This window comes from Ornithodoros turicata, chromosome 4 (genome assembly GCF_037126465.1).
Source record: "Ornithodoros turicata isolate Travis chromosome 4, ASM3712646v1, whole genome shotgun sequence".
Classification (NCBI taxonomy): Eukaryota; Metazoa; Arthropoda; class Arachnida; order Ixodida; family Argasidae; genus Ornithodoros; species Ornithodoros turicata.
The window spans coordinates 81,143,895-81,162,433 of record NC_088204.1 but is presented as its reverse complement, the minus strand read 5'-3'; the positions used below and the strand labels follow the sequence as shown (position 1 = coordinate 81,162,433).

Sequence of the window (18,539 nt, the reverse complement as noted above, 5' to 3'; positions counted from 1 at the left end):
GAAGGTATATCAGGTAGGGAGTAACGTTTTCGGGTTAAACCCGATTCCGCCCGGTTATTCCCCCCTGAACTGACCTCAGACCAATTCGGGTTAAACCCGATTTCTCCCAGAATTCCAGTCGCTATGAAGTCCTCAAGTGACGTTTCCACTGAAGACGAACAAAGGTCATCACGTGTTAACACATGTAAGAATGGGTCACTTACGGTCCCAGCAATACACCCATGTGTGTGAACACTGTCTATGCCTTCGGGGACAACCGCTGGAAGGACACAACCCCGCAGAAACAACAACAACAACAACAACAGAGATTAGGAAGGACCTAATATACAAGAGGAGTAAACAAGAACACCCGAAGGCACAATAATCGCCCGATTTTTATCCCCCGAATCTGAGAGAGGCATTAAACCCGAAAAAGTCACTCCCTAGGTATATGCAGAGGCTAAAACCAAAAGTACACTCTTAAAAATGAACTTCACCTCATAGCACGCTCTTAGCCAACCATCATCTTTAATGATATCGTTATCTGCCCTGATTTGTTGAAAACGGGAGGCGTAACGCCTTTTTTGTGACACTTATGCTGTTCATAATTGTCACAGAAAAGGCGTACGCCTCCCGTTTTCAACAAATCGGGGCATATAACGATATCATTCCAGATGATGGTTGGCTAGGAGCGTGCTATGCGATGAAGTTCAGTTTTAAGAGTGTAGGTATATGCAGAGGCTAAAACCAAAGCTAGACGCTGAACGAAGAACAGAAAGCAGAAGAGGAAAGTAACTCGGGTCCCGATTCGGTCGTGCCCACGGACTGCAGAACTCTACTGGCACTGAGAAATACCCACATTAGCTGGTTCGCCCAAAAGAAACGCAGAGCTGAAACATCATTTATCACAGAGTTCATGGATTATACGCCGAGCGACGAAAAGCACTGCTGAGAGCACTGCCGAAATCGACGTCTACAGCGAGCTAAAAAAAAAACAAAAAAAAAAAACAGTAAAAGACGGCAGAGATATCCTAAAATGGTGCATGGGGAGTCAACGAGAAAGTGTTCCCTTCGTTAGCGGGGGGTTAGAGTCACTAAATAAGCTGCGCTCAGTCACTTAAGCTTATTAGTGACTCTATAGTAGGGGCTGCTACGTTTGTATACAGTATCCCTGCACAGAGCGCACCTCGTGAAAAGTCGTTTTTTCTATGGTTAGGTACACTCTTAAAAATGAGCTTCACCGCATAGCACGCGCTTAGCCAACCATAATCTCGAATGATATCGTTGTCTGCCCTGATTTGTTGAAAACAGGCGGTGTACGCCTTTTCTGTGACACTTATGCTGTTCATAATTGTCACAAAAAAAAGGCGTACGCCTCCCGTTTTCAACGAATCCGAGCAGATAACGATATCAGTCGAGATGATGGTCGGCTACACTCTTAGAAATGAACTTCACCTCATAGCACGCTCGTAACCGACCATAATCTCGAATGATATCGTTATCTGCCCTGATTTGCTGAAAACGGGAGGCGTACGCCATTTTTGTGACAATTATGAACCGCATAAGTGTCACAAAAAAGGCGTACGCCTACCGTTTTGAACAAATCAGGGCACATAGCGATATCACTCGAGATAATGGTTGGCTAGGAGCGTGCTATGCGGTGAAGTTCATTTTTAAGAGTGTAGGACCGTGCTATGCGGTGATGTTCATTTCTAAGAGTGTATCTTCTCCAAGAGAGGAGGACAGCCCTCAAGCCAAACGATGTGGACGACGACTTTTTCGCGAAATAAAAGCGTAAAGGACTGGATTTCCGGGTCGTTTTAGAATAATTTGATTTACCGTTTTTCTCAATAATTATGTGCACATTTTGATATACCGAAAGTGCAATTAAACGTTGCGCGGACGTTTTCGTGCTTTTCCATGTTTTGTCGCGATATTCTAACTTGCTGTGCCAGGAAACACCCCCATGTCATCGTCATCATTTATCGTTGGTGTTGTTGTTGTTGCCTAACTTGTGCTGCTCGGCTATAGCTCGGCTGCACTCCCATGCGCAGTACGTGTCCGTGCCGGTTATATACCCGCACTAGAGCCCTGCACCATCCGCGGATGGAAGCGGATATCCGCGGATATCCGCAAGATACTTGCGGATTCGGATGAAGATTTAGCACTTTCTGCGGTGTGCGGATCGGATGCGGATGGCGCGAGGTCGGATGCGGATACGAAGGCAGCGGATCGGTAGCGGATATACCGCGTGCTGTCATTTTTCCACCAGCAATTTATTTGTATTGCGCGCCGACAGCCGACAGCGAGCGCATGTTCGGGTTCACCTTTGACCATGCACGGCGGCAAACCGGAAAGGAGGCATTCTGGCGTCTTGAACCGCGCGAGCACCGACGAGGTAGCGTTCCACGCGTTCCAGAAGTCTCTCCATATCGCGTTTGTTGAAAGGTTTACATTTACTTGTCGTCATGACTGAGTCCTTCCGTGACAGCATGGAGGCATCCGAAATTATACCAACATGCTTCCGGCGGTCTTTACGCGTCTTTCGAAACGTGCGGATTTTGCGGATCGGATGCGGATGATGCGTTTTGCTCAGCGGATCGGATGCGGATGTAAACTGCTGTGTATGGTGCGGATGCGGATCGGATGCGGATAACGTGTGCGCGGATGCGGGTCGGATGCGGATGCCAAAAATCCCATCCGCGCAGGGCTCTAACCCGCACATCCCGCGGGGGCGGTGCGGCTCGAGCATTATATACCCGCGCTAGACCTCTACTTATGGGTATAGAGATGTGTGGGTATGAAAATTCGAACCCGCACCGCACCCGCGAGCGCACGGCCGGCATCCACACCCGCAGCAGTGTCATTGGTGCAACCCGCACCCGCACTTCCCGACGCGTACCCGCATACCCGCAGAGGGACCTCCAGCCCAATAATACGTATACGCAGGTTTCAGTTATGCCACACGATCGTCGCAGCACGAAATGATTTATTGACGCTGGAGATACAGTCCGTTAGCGGGCCACACTTTTCCAACGCGCCAGAAGCTGTGGCAACTGCTGTCATAGTTGCCAGCGTACACTCTTAAAAATGAACTTCACCGCATAGCACGCTCTTAGCCAACCATCATCTCAAATGATATCGTTGTCTGCCCTGATTTGATGGAAACTCGATGCGTACGCCTTTTTTGTGACGCTTATGCTGGTCATAATTGTCACAGAAAAGGCGTACGCCTCCCGTTTTGAACAAATCAGGACAGATAACGATATCATTCGAGATGATGGTTGGCTAAGAGCGTGCTATGCGGTGAAGTTCATTTTTAAGAGTGTACTAACGCGAAGCGAACCAGTCGTGGTGCCGAAACGTAGCCAAAATTAGCCCCATTCGGCATTTTAATGTAATTTTAATTTGTGTACGTTAACGGCGTGGTTAAAAAGAGGCAGTGGCCGAAGTGCTTTCTGTGGTCGAGACGGAATGTGGACAAGATGAAAGCAGGGAGTTCAATTTATTTGAACACGTGTGAAATTTCGGGCGTCCGAAGCGATTTTATTATTTACAAAGCAGGTCAGGGGTGCGGAATCAGCGCATCTCTCTCCAGGGAAAGGTAACAGAAACAGAAACAGAAACGGGGGTGGGGGTGGGGGTATTATACCGGAAATATAGCGAGCAACGGCAACAGAATCTGAAACGGATATCGCCTGAAACAGAAACGAAAATGTTTTACGGTAATAATTCGGGTACCGTAAGACCCGAAATATCACAATTCTTTACCGTATAATTTAGATACATTTATGAAATAAACCTGAGTGAAGCGAACTAAACTCGCTGAACTTTTTTTCAATTTCTTCGTCTTTTTTTACATTCGAACTAAACTACACTAAACTAACTTTTTTTTAAAGAAAAGTTTTATTCACAACGTTTACTTAGGTGTCACAGATGAAAACAATCGTCGCTTATTTACACGTACGAGGGTGGCATACCTCTGCCTCTGCCTTTTTACGTTGTATTGCCCACTGTAGGACGGGACAAGCACATTGCCCACATTTTCGAGGAACTAAACTATGTATTGGCATCGGAGCGGAAGGCGGAGTACGTTGTATTGCCGCCTCAACGTAAAATGTATTGGCATCAAAGTGGAAAACTAGCCACAGGGGCTGCCTGCCTATAACGCCGCCTCAACATAACGTGTGTATTGGCATAAAAAATGCAAGGCCAACCTCAGGGGCCGGCGACGTATGTATTGTCATCAAGCAGGAGAGGCACTTAACATATTTTGCTGTCGCTAACCTTAACACGTCGTGGACAATGGACCGGTAGGGAAAAATCGGAGCAGTTTGGAGGCCACCCGTTTCTTTCGTATTAGTAAACTCCCACAGTTCAAAGCGGCGCTAAGCACTCCAGGATTTTCTGAACTCGTCTATTGGCAGAACGCGCTCTACGATAAGAGTCTCGTTTATATTTGATCTACCCTCGTAAATACATAATGTCTAGTGACGTAAATTGCCAGCGCTAGACTTTAGGAGTGTTATCATTAGAAATCAATCATTTGCGAGTACGCAGTCGTGCTGTGTGTTGCCTGTCTCTTGTCCTCGTCATTTTTCCGCTACGGGTTATACTTCGAGGATGACGTAACAACTACCCCGCTTTCGAACCGTCATGTTAGTGCATCTTTATCCCTAAAGTTGATTTCAGAATATATTCCTACACTCTTAAAAATGAACTTCCCCACATAGCACGCTCCTAGCCAACCACCATCCCGAATGACAACGTTCTCGCCCCTGACTTGTTGAAAACGGGAGGCGGAGCCTATTTTGTGCCGTGCATAATGGCACAAAATAGGCTCCGCCTCCCGTTTTCAACTAATCTAGGGCGAGAACGTTGTCATTCGGGGTGATGGTTGGCTAGGAGCGTGCTATGTGGTGAAGTTCATTTTTAAGAGTGAAGAGTTATTAAGTTTCGTCTCGAAGCTTACAAAAAAATAAATAAAAGGAAAACAACACGGGTTGGGGTTGGGTACCGAATACCGAAACATAACGGAAACGTAAAGGATATCTCGTTACCTTTCCCTTGCCTCTCTCCCTCGTTCACTACGTCACGAAATGTCACTGCACACGTCATACGGAAATGACCTATGAACGAACACCTGGCGCTTTGGGATTTGTCCTCGAATGACGTTTGGCGTCGCGGGGCCAATCGCAGCCTCGCAGCAGGCGAGCTGGGACGTTGCCTGTTCCCTGGATGGATTCTGAAAAATAGACGGAAAAGCATCCTTACCTAGCCACGGCCATGAATGCCAGCTCGACGTTGGACCCTGTTTTGGCACTGGTCTCCATGAATGCTACTCCATATTCCTGGGGTGAAAAAAAAAAAAAAAGAGAAAGAAAAGAAAGTGGCAGAACTTAGTATAGCCACTCTCAAAGATGCGCAACTTGTCTTATTCTATATTCGGCTTTTTTTTGTTCCTCATTTAGTTTGGCATAAGCATTTAAGGGGTGGTGACGCTTTGACATAGAGTGATCGTCACACATCATGCACATCACGATGGATCATTTGACAATGCGTGCGCCGGGTTCGAACATGACGAAGGGCACCAGGCAAACTGGTGGCGTGGTACATCAGCCACGACGACTTCGCGAGGGACGTTAGCTGCGGCGTGCCGTGTGCTAAGATCTTAGCGCACGTCAAAGCGACGCTACTGACTAATACCCCACGTCAGACGGTATTCTAGATGACAGTTAACAAAAAGGGCCTTTCGATTTTGAAATCGAAAGGCGACCGAATCAGCGCCGCGATCAGCCGCGACAAAAATGTGTAACCCGAAACAAATTACTAATTATACTGCAACAAATGATCCGCTTCGGTGACAGATTTTTCTCTGAAAGGAGTCCACTGAAGGTCCCAAAAGTGGTAGTACCCATTTTAATGCTGACGGCGCCCTGCTTTAGAAGTTACGTTTTTTTCACGAAACTCATTTGAATTTTTATTTAAATAATCAGCGCCTGCCACTCACTTACACGATGCGCAGCTTGTAGGTGGTATCGGACAGGTACTTGCACAAAAAATAAAAATAAAAAATTCTTCGATTGGTGCAGCCGTCCGCGAATTATTTAATCCGAGGATTTAACCGAAACACCTTGGTGCTTACCGTGGTTACAGGGAGCATCCAAATGAAGACTACTGACGGATGCCCGGATGTTTTCTGCGGGTGGGTATAGTTCCCTTGGACTACCCAACACCACAGCAAGAGGGTTAGCACACCCCTCCCTCTCCTGTGCCACCATCATCTCTCCCCTCCCTCCCTCTTTCACCCTCTCCTCTTCTCCCTCCCCTGGGTGCACCGAGCCACCTCTACAGAGCAGGCTGGCCGCACCTTTCCCCCTACATCACCCCCCTCCCCCCACCTCCGTATAGTCTTTCGAAAATTCGCGGAAGAGGGTAATGAGAGAACATTTATGTCTCGCGTACTATACATACTAAGTCTTTGAACGAGGTTGATTTATAATAATAATAATAATAATAATAATAATAATAATAATAATAATAATAATAAATAATAATAATAATAATAAAGATTTAAAAGTACCTGGACTTGACTGCATCTTTGACTTCCCCCTTTCTCTCGAAAAACAAGAAAAAACTCCTACTCTCGCCAATTGTTCGCGAGATTGTGGGTTCGAAGCGGGCCGAGGACGTGTTACTATATACAACGTGTTTGTGCCGAGACGGGTGCAGAAACCCTCCACTGCGAAACGAAGGAGGCACCGTCTCTATAGTAGCACGTGTATTCCATCCACTTTCCACAGGGACGAGGTATTCAGAAGCACTTAGCGGGACACAATATACTTACGCTGTAACTGAAAACGCCGTGGATTTCGTCGACAGAATTCGAAGCGAGGAAAAGGAACTTTCACTCGTAAACATTTGAATTTTATTACAATCCATTCCAGATGCTTCACGGAAGAGACACGCGGATCGTATCGATCTGCGCATGCGCTACACGAATCTCTCACGCTTGATACAGAGACATCAATATCGCGAAGGAAGAGGTTCATAAACAGGGTATGCTCAATAATAGAGGCCCTCCCGGCGTCATTCATTGCAGACGACACGCATTGCAGACGACATGCAATACGACGATGCTAATCTTCGCTGTTGATCTTTCAGCCGTCAGAGGTCAAGACAACCACAGAGATGACTTTTTGCTTACGTTTAATCTGCTATGGAAGGTACGCAGACGGTTCAAAAACAATTGCAGTTCGGAGCAATGTTCTTAGCGCATCGGGACCTATAATGCACGTAAAATCCATAGTCGAAAATATCTGCTCGGGACTCGGTCACAAATCAGGTACGCGTACTTAGTTGAGGAAGACTGAGTGGGGATCGTTGTGGTATCGCTTCTCCAACTACTTATGAGGCGCTCGCGTCGTCTTCAACATGGCGGAGAAAAGAATGATTGCGGACGGATAAATCGCCCGGCTTCATGGTGGTGGTGGTGGTGATGGTGATAGGGTTTGCCGTTGTCGGCCTCACGTATGTGGGCAACGTCACGACTGACGCCCTGGGGAAATGTGCGTCCTGGGCCGACTTCTAGGGGAACTGTGCCGACATATGTCTGAAAGCGTCTGAGGAAAACCCAGGAAAAACCCCAGACAGCACAGCCGGCACCGGGATTCGAACCCGGGTACCTCCCATGGCTTCATGGCTTCTTCTAGTGACATTAGCATCTTCCACGAGTCACGCATCAAAAATTGTCCAAATAACATAAATCGCGCGTGGTTTCCTGCTGTCTTCGTTGTTTTCGTTCACGTTGATAGTATCTTCTTCCACTTCCCCTTCCCGACGTTGAATATTCTTCTCCGCAGTATTTTTGCACTGCGGAATTGTGCAGTGCTGTTGCTGTTTGAGTTCTGTAAGCCGGGACACTCCATCGCACACGAAGGGAAGTTGCGGCAGTTTCGGGTCAGCGCGAAATATACCTGTCATCTGCTGCTACTACCATTCATTGAGTGCTTCTGCTGGGGTCCGCTAGGTGGCGAGCAGCCAGCTGGAGAGGCGCCTGTAGGGGTCGAAGCGGGAGACGGTCAACGAACGCAGCCGACCACACACTCAGAAGAAAGCTTAACTCAAACTGGAGACGCGCGTCCATACCTCGTGGTTGGGTGGTAGCCATATATTGCGCAACCGTCACCAAACCCGTCACACTGGAGTTGTGAACTTTATAGGGCGGTGGTGGGTGCCGAGCTGCCTGCTGCTGCCGGCGTGGTGGTACGTTGCCAGGGGGGGGGGGGGAGAACTAACAGTGTTGTCTTTGTCACACATTTGTCTTAAAGCGTCTGAGGAAACCCCGAGGAAAACACTCAGACAGCACAGCGGGATCCCGGATTCCAAACCGGATCACCTCCCAGTCTCAGCGTGGAACGCCGTCTTCGTATAGCCACTAAGCCACAGGCGCTTTGACTGAGAATGCGTTGCAGACAAAGCCTTCTTCGTCGTTACAGAATGCCACAGCGGCAAAAGTTCTAGGGCCGAAGAAAGGAAATCCAAAATGCAGTATCGCTCATCGTCAAATTTAGATCGCGACAGAGAGCACCGAATCAAAACACGGGTTCCCGTCGGACAGACCGGGAACAATCCGGAAGGTACAGCACGAGACGCAGGTCACCATCGGAACTGCAACGGTAACAGAGTTCCTGTACGACCTTTTGGGCGAAAACATGATGGCGTCCAGGGAGGTTCCATCGAACCCGATAAGCGGAAGAAGTCACTTCCAAAAGCCAAGCACGTCTGGAGACTCTACAGTCCCTAGGTCTACATACAGTCTACTAGGAGGCGCAAGGTACCACCCGCTGCCCCTGCGAAAAAAAAAAAAAATAGTCACAGCATCCATCCGGAGAGGGAACATGACATGTCGTGGACATACCATCAGCATGGCTACCGCTGTATGTCCACTGCATGGTAGCACCGGTTAGGGTTGCGGTATGGTGAGGTACAAAAGCATTCGGTGCGCCATAGTTTCGGGTTTAGCAAGTCACGTACTGAAGAATAGACGAAAAGCAGCGCAAAATTCTTCGCGCATGTCTAGGTCTCTGTCTAGAACGCGTCGTGAGCTATGCATGACGTAGAAGTCATTCAATGGCTGTTTTATGTTGCACCCCCTTAAGAAATCTTTATCGACGAGATTTGATTTGATGGAGAATGTTCGCTGAAATTGTTCCTCTGTGATCTTCACGGGCTACCAGTGGACAAAGCTTTGTGAGCCAATGCCAGTGAATCGTATTTTCTTACATATAGCCTCTCCGTCATTGCCAATAGTTCTCGCTCAATGACGTATTTGACGGTAGGAGTGGTTTCGTACCCTAGAAAGGCGTTCTCCGTCTTCGTAGCGTACTTGTCGGTCCTGCTGAATATCCGCCTTGTTCCCGATCAACATGATAACCACGTCGTCTTGAGCGTATTCATTGATCTCGCCCAGCCATGCCTGAAGAACGAGAGAGGTTACGTTCTTAATGTTGTTGTTAAGGGAAAAATTTATTATGAACGTAATACACAAGCTGTACTCAAGACACACACTAATTTGATGGCTACACTAAAGGACTATACTATATGACACGCAAAACACAGGCATTATACCGGGTGTTTCAGTTAAATCCCCGGGCTAAATAATTCGCGAACCGGTGCACCAATCGAATAACTTTCTTTTTTACAAGTATCTGTCCAATACCGCCTACAAGATGCGCACCGCGTGAATGAGCGGGAGGCGCTCATTATTTAAATAAAAATTCAAATGAGTTTCGTGAAAAAAGCTAATTTCTAAAGCAGGGCGCCGTCACCATTAAAATGGGTACTACTCCTTTTAGGACCTTCAGTGGACACCTTTTAGAGAAAAATCTGCCACCGAAGCGGGTCATTTATTGCAGTAATTAATTGGTTTCGGTTTACGTGTTTTTGTCGCGGCTGGTCGCGGCGAAGCGCAAAAGGACGTAATTCATTGGTGTAAGGACGTAATTCATTGGTGGACATGGGAGTGAAAGAGCGTCCTTTTGCGCTTCACCGCGACCAGCCGCGACAAAAATACGTAAACCGAAACCAATTAATTACTGCAACAAATGACCCGCTTCGGTTGCAGATTTTTCTCTAAAAGGTATCTACTGAAGGTCCCAGAAGGGGTAGTACCCATTTTAATGCCGAGGGCGCCCTGCTTTAGAAGTTATATTTTTTCGCGAAACTCATTTGAATTTTTATTTAAATAATGAGCGCCTCCCGCTCATTCACGCGGTGCGCATCTTGTAGGCGGTATTGGACAGATACTTGTAAAAAAGAAAGTTATTCGATTGGTGCACCGGTTCGCGAATTATTTAGCCCGGGGATTTAACTGAAACACCCGGTATATACACACTATGCAACTATATCACTATGCACACTATATACATATAAAATTCATTAGATTCAATTCAACTCTGTAGGCTATACCATATGTCCAATTGTGTAAGTATCAAGTTTTTAATGTACTACGCATCTTGATGCTGGCGTAAGACACCGAGAGTTTTTTTTCTCTCTCTCTCTTTACCCTCAGACTATTTCCCTCATTATATAACAGTACCTGCTGTACACTACACCTAAACTAAAGCAAATTAAAAAGAGAGAGAGAGAGAGAAAGAAACGCGTAACATTCGCATCAACACACGCTAAAACGCGAACAGCTTCACTGCATTCCTTTCGTGCATGGCAGGCAAAGCACGCTTTGCAGGCGCGTAATGCGTCACACGAAACCTCGGTACGGCTTTGGACTACACGTAAAAATCGTCCATAAGCAAACTACTGAATCACGTTTAAGTCTACGCGTGCTGGAACGAACATTCCACCAGAAAACACAATTCGCTAGCAGTACATTTCGCTTGCCTAACTTTTGTTTTTTAAAAGTATGTTTATTTTCCTGTCGTTGAAACGTATTACGGTGGTATATCGCGAAGCGTTAGTATGTGATGTTAAAATTACCTCCTTTAATTTTTGTTAATGCTTCGAAGAACTCCGGGAACCTCCTGGATTAATGCGAAAGGAGAAATAACGTCTCGGCGAAATGGTCTTCGTCAAAATCGGAATGAAACCAGATTTCCAAGATGGTTTCACTGAAACACCCTAACGACAAAAGAAGGTATACTTACGCGGGTGTTGTCGAAGCTCGTTTTATTTGAGACGTCGTAAAGTAGGAGTAAGGCTGAAACGAATTGAAAGTCCATCAGACTCGGAGTGACATTAAAGCATCATATACGCAATAAAAACCATGCACGGGGTCGGCGCTTTTTAAAGTAGCTGCATGAACCCGCAGTCACTCTCGAATTGGAAGTCGACGGAGAATACCCTAAGCAGAATCATGGAGGATTTATTGATTCGTATAGAAAGCTTCACCTACGGGTGGAGGGAGTGGGGGAATATACATTTATTAAAAGGAAAGGCGCGTGGAGGCTCGAATGTTTCTCGCAGGGATTTCGAGACTGATGCCACTTGGGAATAAATATTCCGTCTTCGTAATCCTAGCGAACGTATTCAATTAAAACTTGCGATGTACAATATATACTCTAAAAAAAATGTTGTATGTTATGCGAAACTAACACAAGGTTAATTTATTTATCTGGATCCCGCCTGGCACCTCTGTTTTTACTTAAAGCAAAAACCAATATGGTATAAAAGAGGACGAAACTGACGTAAAATAGCGAGAGAAAAAAAGTAAGTTAATCTCGTGAGATAGGAAAGATATAATCACGCGAAATAGTAAAGCAAAACCACGTAAAAGAGGCACAAGATAGGAAATATCTACATGCCGTGAAATAAGAAAGACTGTTGGTTGTACTCAAATAATAATTATAAACTTCATTCTTATCGTAGATGTACATTTCTTTCTCGGCTGCTTAAGTCAATTGGCTTATTTGCGGGTCACAGACAACAGGTCCGTAATTTGGAAATTTGCCAGATTCTTGCGACACAACTAAAGAAAACGCAGGAGGAAAAGCAAAAGCAAAAGCAAGGGGGGTAAATGACACGAAACAGCAAATAAGACTATACAAAGCAAGAAGAATTACATAACATCAGACACACGTGTCGTGAAACGAGAGATGCGACACGACACAAAAAAAAAAAAAAAAAAAAGATCGGGTAGGAACGAACTAAATTACGCAAAATATTCCGTGCAGAACAGAAGCAGCGATGTGCTCTTCGAAAGATAACCTGAGGCAAGAGAAGTCCTCGCAGTTTTTTGCGCGCTTATATTTCACATAGTTGGCGGAATATATACGCGACTCAAAGGAAGCGCGCGCGCACACACACACAAAACGTAAAGGGAAACGCGACGCCGATTTTTATTACGCGCGTCGCTGCTTCGAATGCAGGTAGAAACCTGCCGTTTTTCGCGCGTTCCTTCCATTGGTGTCCGGGCTTCGTATAAGAAGATGCAGGATCGCATTTATCACGATTCACGCGCAGCACACGTATTCAAGTTCATCTTTTTTGGTGGAACGAGGCATCAGATGGGAAAAATAACAGCAGTGCTTGCGAAGCGTACACTCTTAGAAATGAACTTCACCGCATAGCACGCTCTTAGCCAACCATCATCTCGGATGCTATCGTTATCTGCTCTGATTTGCTGAAAACGGGAGGCGTACGCCATTTTTGCGACAATCATGAACAGCATAAGTGTCACAAAAAAGGCGTACGCCTACCGTTTTCAATAAATCAGGGCTGATAGCGATATCATTCGAGATGATGGTTTGGCTAAGAGCGTGCTATGCGGTGAAGTTCATTTTTAAGAGTGCGCGTCTCCTTCCGTTCTTGAAAATGATGGACCATCACGTCTGCTTCCCTTACCGAATACACACATTGCATATATACTATACGTTTATTCTGCTCACCGTGGGCGTCTCTGTAGTACGCATGCGTGACACTTCTAAACCTTTCTTGTCCGGCTGTGTCCCAAATCTGCGAAAGAGAAATAATACAGCGAGTCGGATGGAGTATCGGATCTGTAGCCAACGCTGTACTAAGGACTGCTCACTACTAGCGCCATCTAGATACAACAGGCGGGAAACGGGAAAAGCGTCAACTAGTGGGGCGTTCGAGTTAATTTGGGGGCACGCTGTCCGCAGCAGATACACACATACGCGCGCGTGCGTTTCCATTAGGTACGTCGCAACCATTTAACCACTCCACTTGACCTGTTTTCATACGGTGTGGAATATCGGAAGCGGCGTACTGCGCATTTAGCAGACGACACTTAGCAGACGACGCCGTCAGCGTGTTTTCCTGTCGTCTGCTACGGATTACCTTGTGGCTGTGTAGCAGGATATTCCCCACGTTTAGCAGTGTACGTGAAGACACGACGTTGAACGCTCCCGCTCACGTGACAGCAGAAAGCTATGACGCTTTTCACATCTTCCGCTTCTGGGGGAATGTCGCTCGTGTGAATACACGGTTACTATAGCAACGGATAACTGTCCACAGCAAGTTACGTGCGGGTGGAATTGATACCTCCATGGGATTTTCGCGCCGTGTGGACCTTTTCTGGACAGATGCGCGCGTCAAAATGACCTCTAAGGTACCGTGTGCAAAGCCCTCCCATACAGGCCTTTTGAACTAACAGGACGCTCACGAGACCCCATAAAAAGCTAAAACGTTGTCCACACGTCACTTGCCCAAAGCATTTCTCTCCTCCTCTCGTTTTCTCCGTGCCTTATACGATCTCACCATACACCTTACACGTACACGGCCCGTTTACTGCAACGAGGAGTGAAGGCTTACCTGTAATTTGACTTTACTGTCGTCCACCGTAACTACCTTATTCTGCAAAAGAGAAAACAGTTGTCTTAGCTCAATACGCTACACGTAGTTTGGGGAAGTGTTGTTTGGCGTTGATGCACACGGGAATTTTGTACAACGTGTACACACGGGACGCAAGGGTCATAAACTACAAGGATCGCGGCAGAACAACGCGATACAACGACAAAATAGACGAGAAGGACACGTTCAGATGACGCCTTGACCACGACCTAGAAGCGCAGCGCCCTCAGTCCTGGCTTCTAGTTCCCAGGGTCGCCACTTGGCGGACAGATTGGCGCTGACGTCCCTCTGTTATCACGTGGCTCGCTAACCGAAACCACACTCTTAAAAATGAACTTCACCGCACAGCACGCTCCTAGCTAACCATCATCTCAAATGATATCGTTATCTGCCCTGATTTGTTGAAAACGGGAGGCGTACGCCCTTTCTGTGACAATTATGAACAGCATAAGTGTCACAAAAAAGGCGTACGCCTCTCGTTTTCAACAAATCAGGGCAGATAACCATATCATTCGAGATTATGGTTGGCTAAGAGCGTGCTATGCGGTGAAGTTCATTTTTAAGAGTGCACGGCAATGTTTTAGACGGGGAAGACGGAGCGTGAAAAGCAAGCAGACGGCAAGTAGCTCTTGTTGCCGCCGCTTTTGTGACTAACATGCGTATACGTCGACACTCCTACAGACGATCGCTGTCGTCTGCTACTTTGGCATACATGTTTGCTGTACTTTGGACACCATGTACAGTGCTGGACAAAAGTTTATGGAACACGCTCCGGCGCGTTCCTTAGTCATGGTGACACACGCTATTGCAGCGAATGGAAACCTGGCAGTAAGTTGCGTTACAAATACAAACACACACACAGACATACACAAATAGAAGAAACGATTATGTGATGCTTATACAATAAAAATGCACCATTTATGTCACTTCCCCAAACGCGCGCGCTCATCCAATACATTGTGTGGTTCTCGTTCTGCAACTAGAGGACGAACGTAGAAATTCCAGTGAACTGTTCTTATTCCACCAGTTCATTTCTCCAGGGACGACAGTGTAATGTCACGCATACTGGACACGTAAGTCACGCATGTCACTAGGCGTACCGCAGACTTGTACGTATTTGGAGTATTGTATTTAAAATACTGTATTTTAAATACAATTGCGGTATTTTGGTACTCTACTCAATACTTTTTGCTTTGTGTATTTGTACTTTATTTAAAATACATTTTATGGTATTTTCTACTCAATACTCTAATTACATATTTTGGATCTCCCTCTCAAATTTTCTGTGTCTCGTCTTTCCATTATCTTGTTTGTTCAGTGGAAATTTTCCGAGTCCCTCGGACTTGACCTGGACAGCGGCCCTTCTTGGAAGTCTCCATTTAGAGATCTTGCCCCGTGTGTCCTAATCCTTGGCAAGTGAGGGTTCTATTATGTGTGCCCTGACGCGGTGACGCCGAATTCTGACCTCGCCGAGCAGGGACATGCTAGAAGTTTGCTTTGTTCTGGGTCACATATACTTAGTGGAGTTATGTGGTATCTCTTTGTCATCTTTTTGGGACTTGTGTTTAGATGACTCCTATCACACAGCGGCGGTCAGCGTAGTGCGCGGGGTTTAGGTGATTCATGTCGCGTAGCGGCGACTTGCCGCATTGACCACTGACTGGTAACTTTTTGCGTTCAAGGATAAATAGTATCTTAATTGTATTTCAAATACTTTTTGAAGTATTTTGTACTCTATCTTAATTACATTAATTTTCCTGTATTTATACTCTATCTTAATTACATTCTAACGTTAGTATTTATTATCTTATCTTAAATACATTTTTGAGTATCTTGTACATGTCTGGCGTACCGTCACACATTATAACATGACGGCTCCACCCTTCGGAATATTCTTACTGCGTGCTTCTTACACCGCAAAGGAACTGTGGCTATGAGCTATGAACAGATGGAAAGAGGGAAACAGGAAGGTAAATAGTTGGTTGCTTTACGGTCACAAGATGACTAGGATCATGATCGACGCCACAGTTGTCGGTATATGTGAATTAATTTTTTTCCCACCTGAGGGTTCTTCTCAAACCTCTGCACACGACATACCATATACTTAATGTTCTTCGCGGAAGACGGTGTGTCTAGGCAAGAGGTTGTACATTGTCCTCAGCCGGGATCGAACTCTCAAACCTTTGGGCTTGGTAGGCACACAACTCATCCACCCGGGCCGGAACGAGTAGGAGTAGTTAGTACGCGTCCTGTGCCCACTTCGGGGGGAAATATGCCGACACGAAAGTCCGCTGGAAAACTCAGACAGCATATAGCCGATGGAAGGGCACGACCCCGCCACCTATCCAGTGCGGCTACAACTAATCTCCACTGCTAGAATTATTAATGGAATAATTAATGGAGTGCACACTCACAAACATAGACGATACAACTAACAATTAAATGGTTGCGTCATAAACAAAATGTCAAGTCATACGCACTCCAAAAGTACTGACAACGCTGTTCTACTTACGTCACTGCTTGACCGCTCTTTGAATCAGTCATTACTCACTTACTGATCGGTTCAAAACAGATCGATAAGAGCGGTAACACTTTTGACGCATAACCATCCGCTGAAATCTTCCGCAATTGCGCTGAGTACTTCAGAATGCAGCGATAAATCAAAAGCCCTTATATATGTACCTATATATGTGTGCGTGTATGTTCCTGTCCAATTTATCACACTTTTTATCATTATCAGCCCGCATCTGTTACGTCCATAACGGTAGCACATAAATCTGCACTGGAGGATTTCGGCAAAGACATCTGGCACTTTCCCAAACGTGGCCCGAGAATCTCGAACGCTGTACTATTTTATTTTATTTTTTCAATTTTTCGAGGACACCCCATATCCGGTGCCTTACACAGTACGTATGTGCCCTTTGGATTGAACAAGTTCGCGAGAGAGATGCTTCAGAAGTCTGATCCATTTATGGTCACGTCTTTCCTCGGTTCGGCTTCTTTCAAGAAGAGAGCGTGGATAAAAAAATAAAAATAAAAAATAAAGAAGAAAGGACGAGACGAAAAAAAAAAAAATTCCATTACGCGAACAAACGCTTCTGAAAAGAAGGCCGTCTCGTCTGCATGCAGTGATTGCAAAATCAAGAGCTTTTAATTCGCAAAAATGACGCGTGCCTGACCGACGTGTCGTATACTAAGCGAAGAAAAGACGGTGCCGTGTTCGGTTATTATGACACTAGTTATTTTTGTCATCCGCTGCGGTTAATATAGTTGGAAGGGTGTTGGGAACCTCTTCGCATCGTGACTGGATTTGCGTTTGCGAAGTTACAGGAACGCATGAACGTGACGGGAGCTATCTTTGGCCGGGATAGCTAGACGTGACATTCGTGATTGCTGGTAACGACACAGCCCAGTCCGCATCCTGTTTCAGTTTAGTTTGGTATGTAACTGCGAATGTTTATCCTAAATAAATCGCGCGGATATTTATTAAATTAGTAGTAGTATATTAGTGAGACTAGCTCGCATGGCGTAACGGTAAAAAAATGATTGTCATCCCACGCCGAGACTGGGAGGTAACGCGGGTTCGCCCTCTTGCTGTGCGGTTTTCCCTGGGTTTTCCGGAAGATTTTCTACTGTCCCCCATGCCTTCTTGCTGTCCTCTCTCCATCTGTTCACATCTGTACGCCGCTCATATAGCCACAGTTGCTTCGCGGCGCTAAATTAGTGAGTACAAACTTTGTGCCTGCTACTCATACTTAGGGCCTGACTTTTTAGGGTTAAACCCTTATCCGCCCGATATTTACCCCCCGAACGAAATCTGTAAAATTCGGGTTTAACCCGAATCTACCCGAAAACATCCGGGTCGCGTGGCACACTCATAAGCGTGCATTAAAATAAAGTTTGATAACATTGCTAAACATTAGTTCCATGTTAAGACAAATTTTTATTAAACAAAAAAAAATCACCCGAATACACCCGAATTCCTGACGACAGAATATGCCGTAACGGGATTTAACCCGAATACACCCGAATTTTCAAATAAAAAATATCACCCGATATTTACCCCCCGAATTTGGCCAAAAATAAAACCCGAAAAAGTCAGGCCCTACAACTATACTTCCAGACAATCAATCCGCGTCGCGTTCCAACTTCGATGCGATGTGTGTCGTGATGTGTGCAGGTGCGAATCATATCATGCAAGCTCGCGTTAGCGTTATTAATTAATGAGTTCTATCAAATCTATCAAATACGCGCGTACGTGTCATTTGTATGGGTGTTCTACACAGGCAAGCACACACTACAGTACTCTATAGTGCCTGCAGAAGACGCGGCGTCTTGTATCATGTCAAATGGCTGAACGTACTTCGAACCAGCCGGCTTCGAACCAGCGACCTTGGGAGCAGTAGGCATCAACCGAGACCGGTTGCTCGCATCTAAGAGGCACCTATTTGTTCGTACGGCGAATTAGGTCCTTCTACGAAACGCCGCCATTAAAGGGGCACTCCAGCGCATTCCAATCCACGGGAATCACCCCCGGGTACAAAAAGCAAACCTTTACCTCGATGATTACATAGCCCCGCTGAATCCCGGCTAGATTCATTACGCAAAAAGGGAAGAAGAGCTATAAATGTTTTACGGCTCGCTTAGAAACGACGGATCCCCGGGGAAGAAATTACTAGCTGTTTGCTCTTGGCGAGCATTATTTGAACGAGAATCAAAGCCAGGAATAGAAG

At 46.0% G+C, this 18,539-nt stretch overlaps 2 protein-coding genes across 5 annotated transcripts in view; one reads left to right on the top strand and one right to left on the bottom strand.

Moving 5' to 3' along the window:
• LOC135392107 (ras-related protein Rab-37-like) overlaps positions 1-18,539 on the bottom strand; it is a 63,398-nt gene that overhangs the window by 5,840 nt on the left and 39,019 nt on the right. For all 4 annotated transcript variants that reach the window (XM_064622782.1, XM_064622781.1, XM_064622780.1 and 1 more), the window contains 5 exons: positions 13,768-13,809; positions 12,882-12,948; positions 11,142-11,194; positions 9,335-9,457; positions 5,254-5,330 (listed from right to left, as the gene is read on the bottom strand). In XM_064622782.1, coding sequence (XP_064478852.1) covers positions 5,254-5,330; positions 9,335-9,457; positions 11,142-11,194; positions 12,882-12,948; positions 13,768-13,809 — 362 coding nt within the window. The remainder of the gene's footprint in view (positions 1-5,253; positions 5,331-9,334; positions 9,458-11,141; positions 11,195-12,881; positions 12,949-13,767; positions 13,810-18,539) is intronic.
• LOC135392106 (plancitoxin-1-like) overlaps positions 17,362-18,539 on the top strand; it is a 53,220-nt gene continuing 52,042 nt past the window's right edge. The window contains exon 1 of the mRNA XM_064622778.1: positions 17,362-17,529. The gene's annotated coding sequence lies outside the window, so the exon portion shown is untranslated. The remainder of the gene's footprint in view (positions 17,530-18,539) is intronic.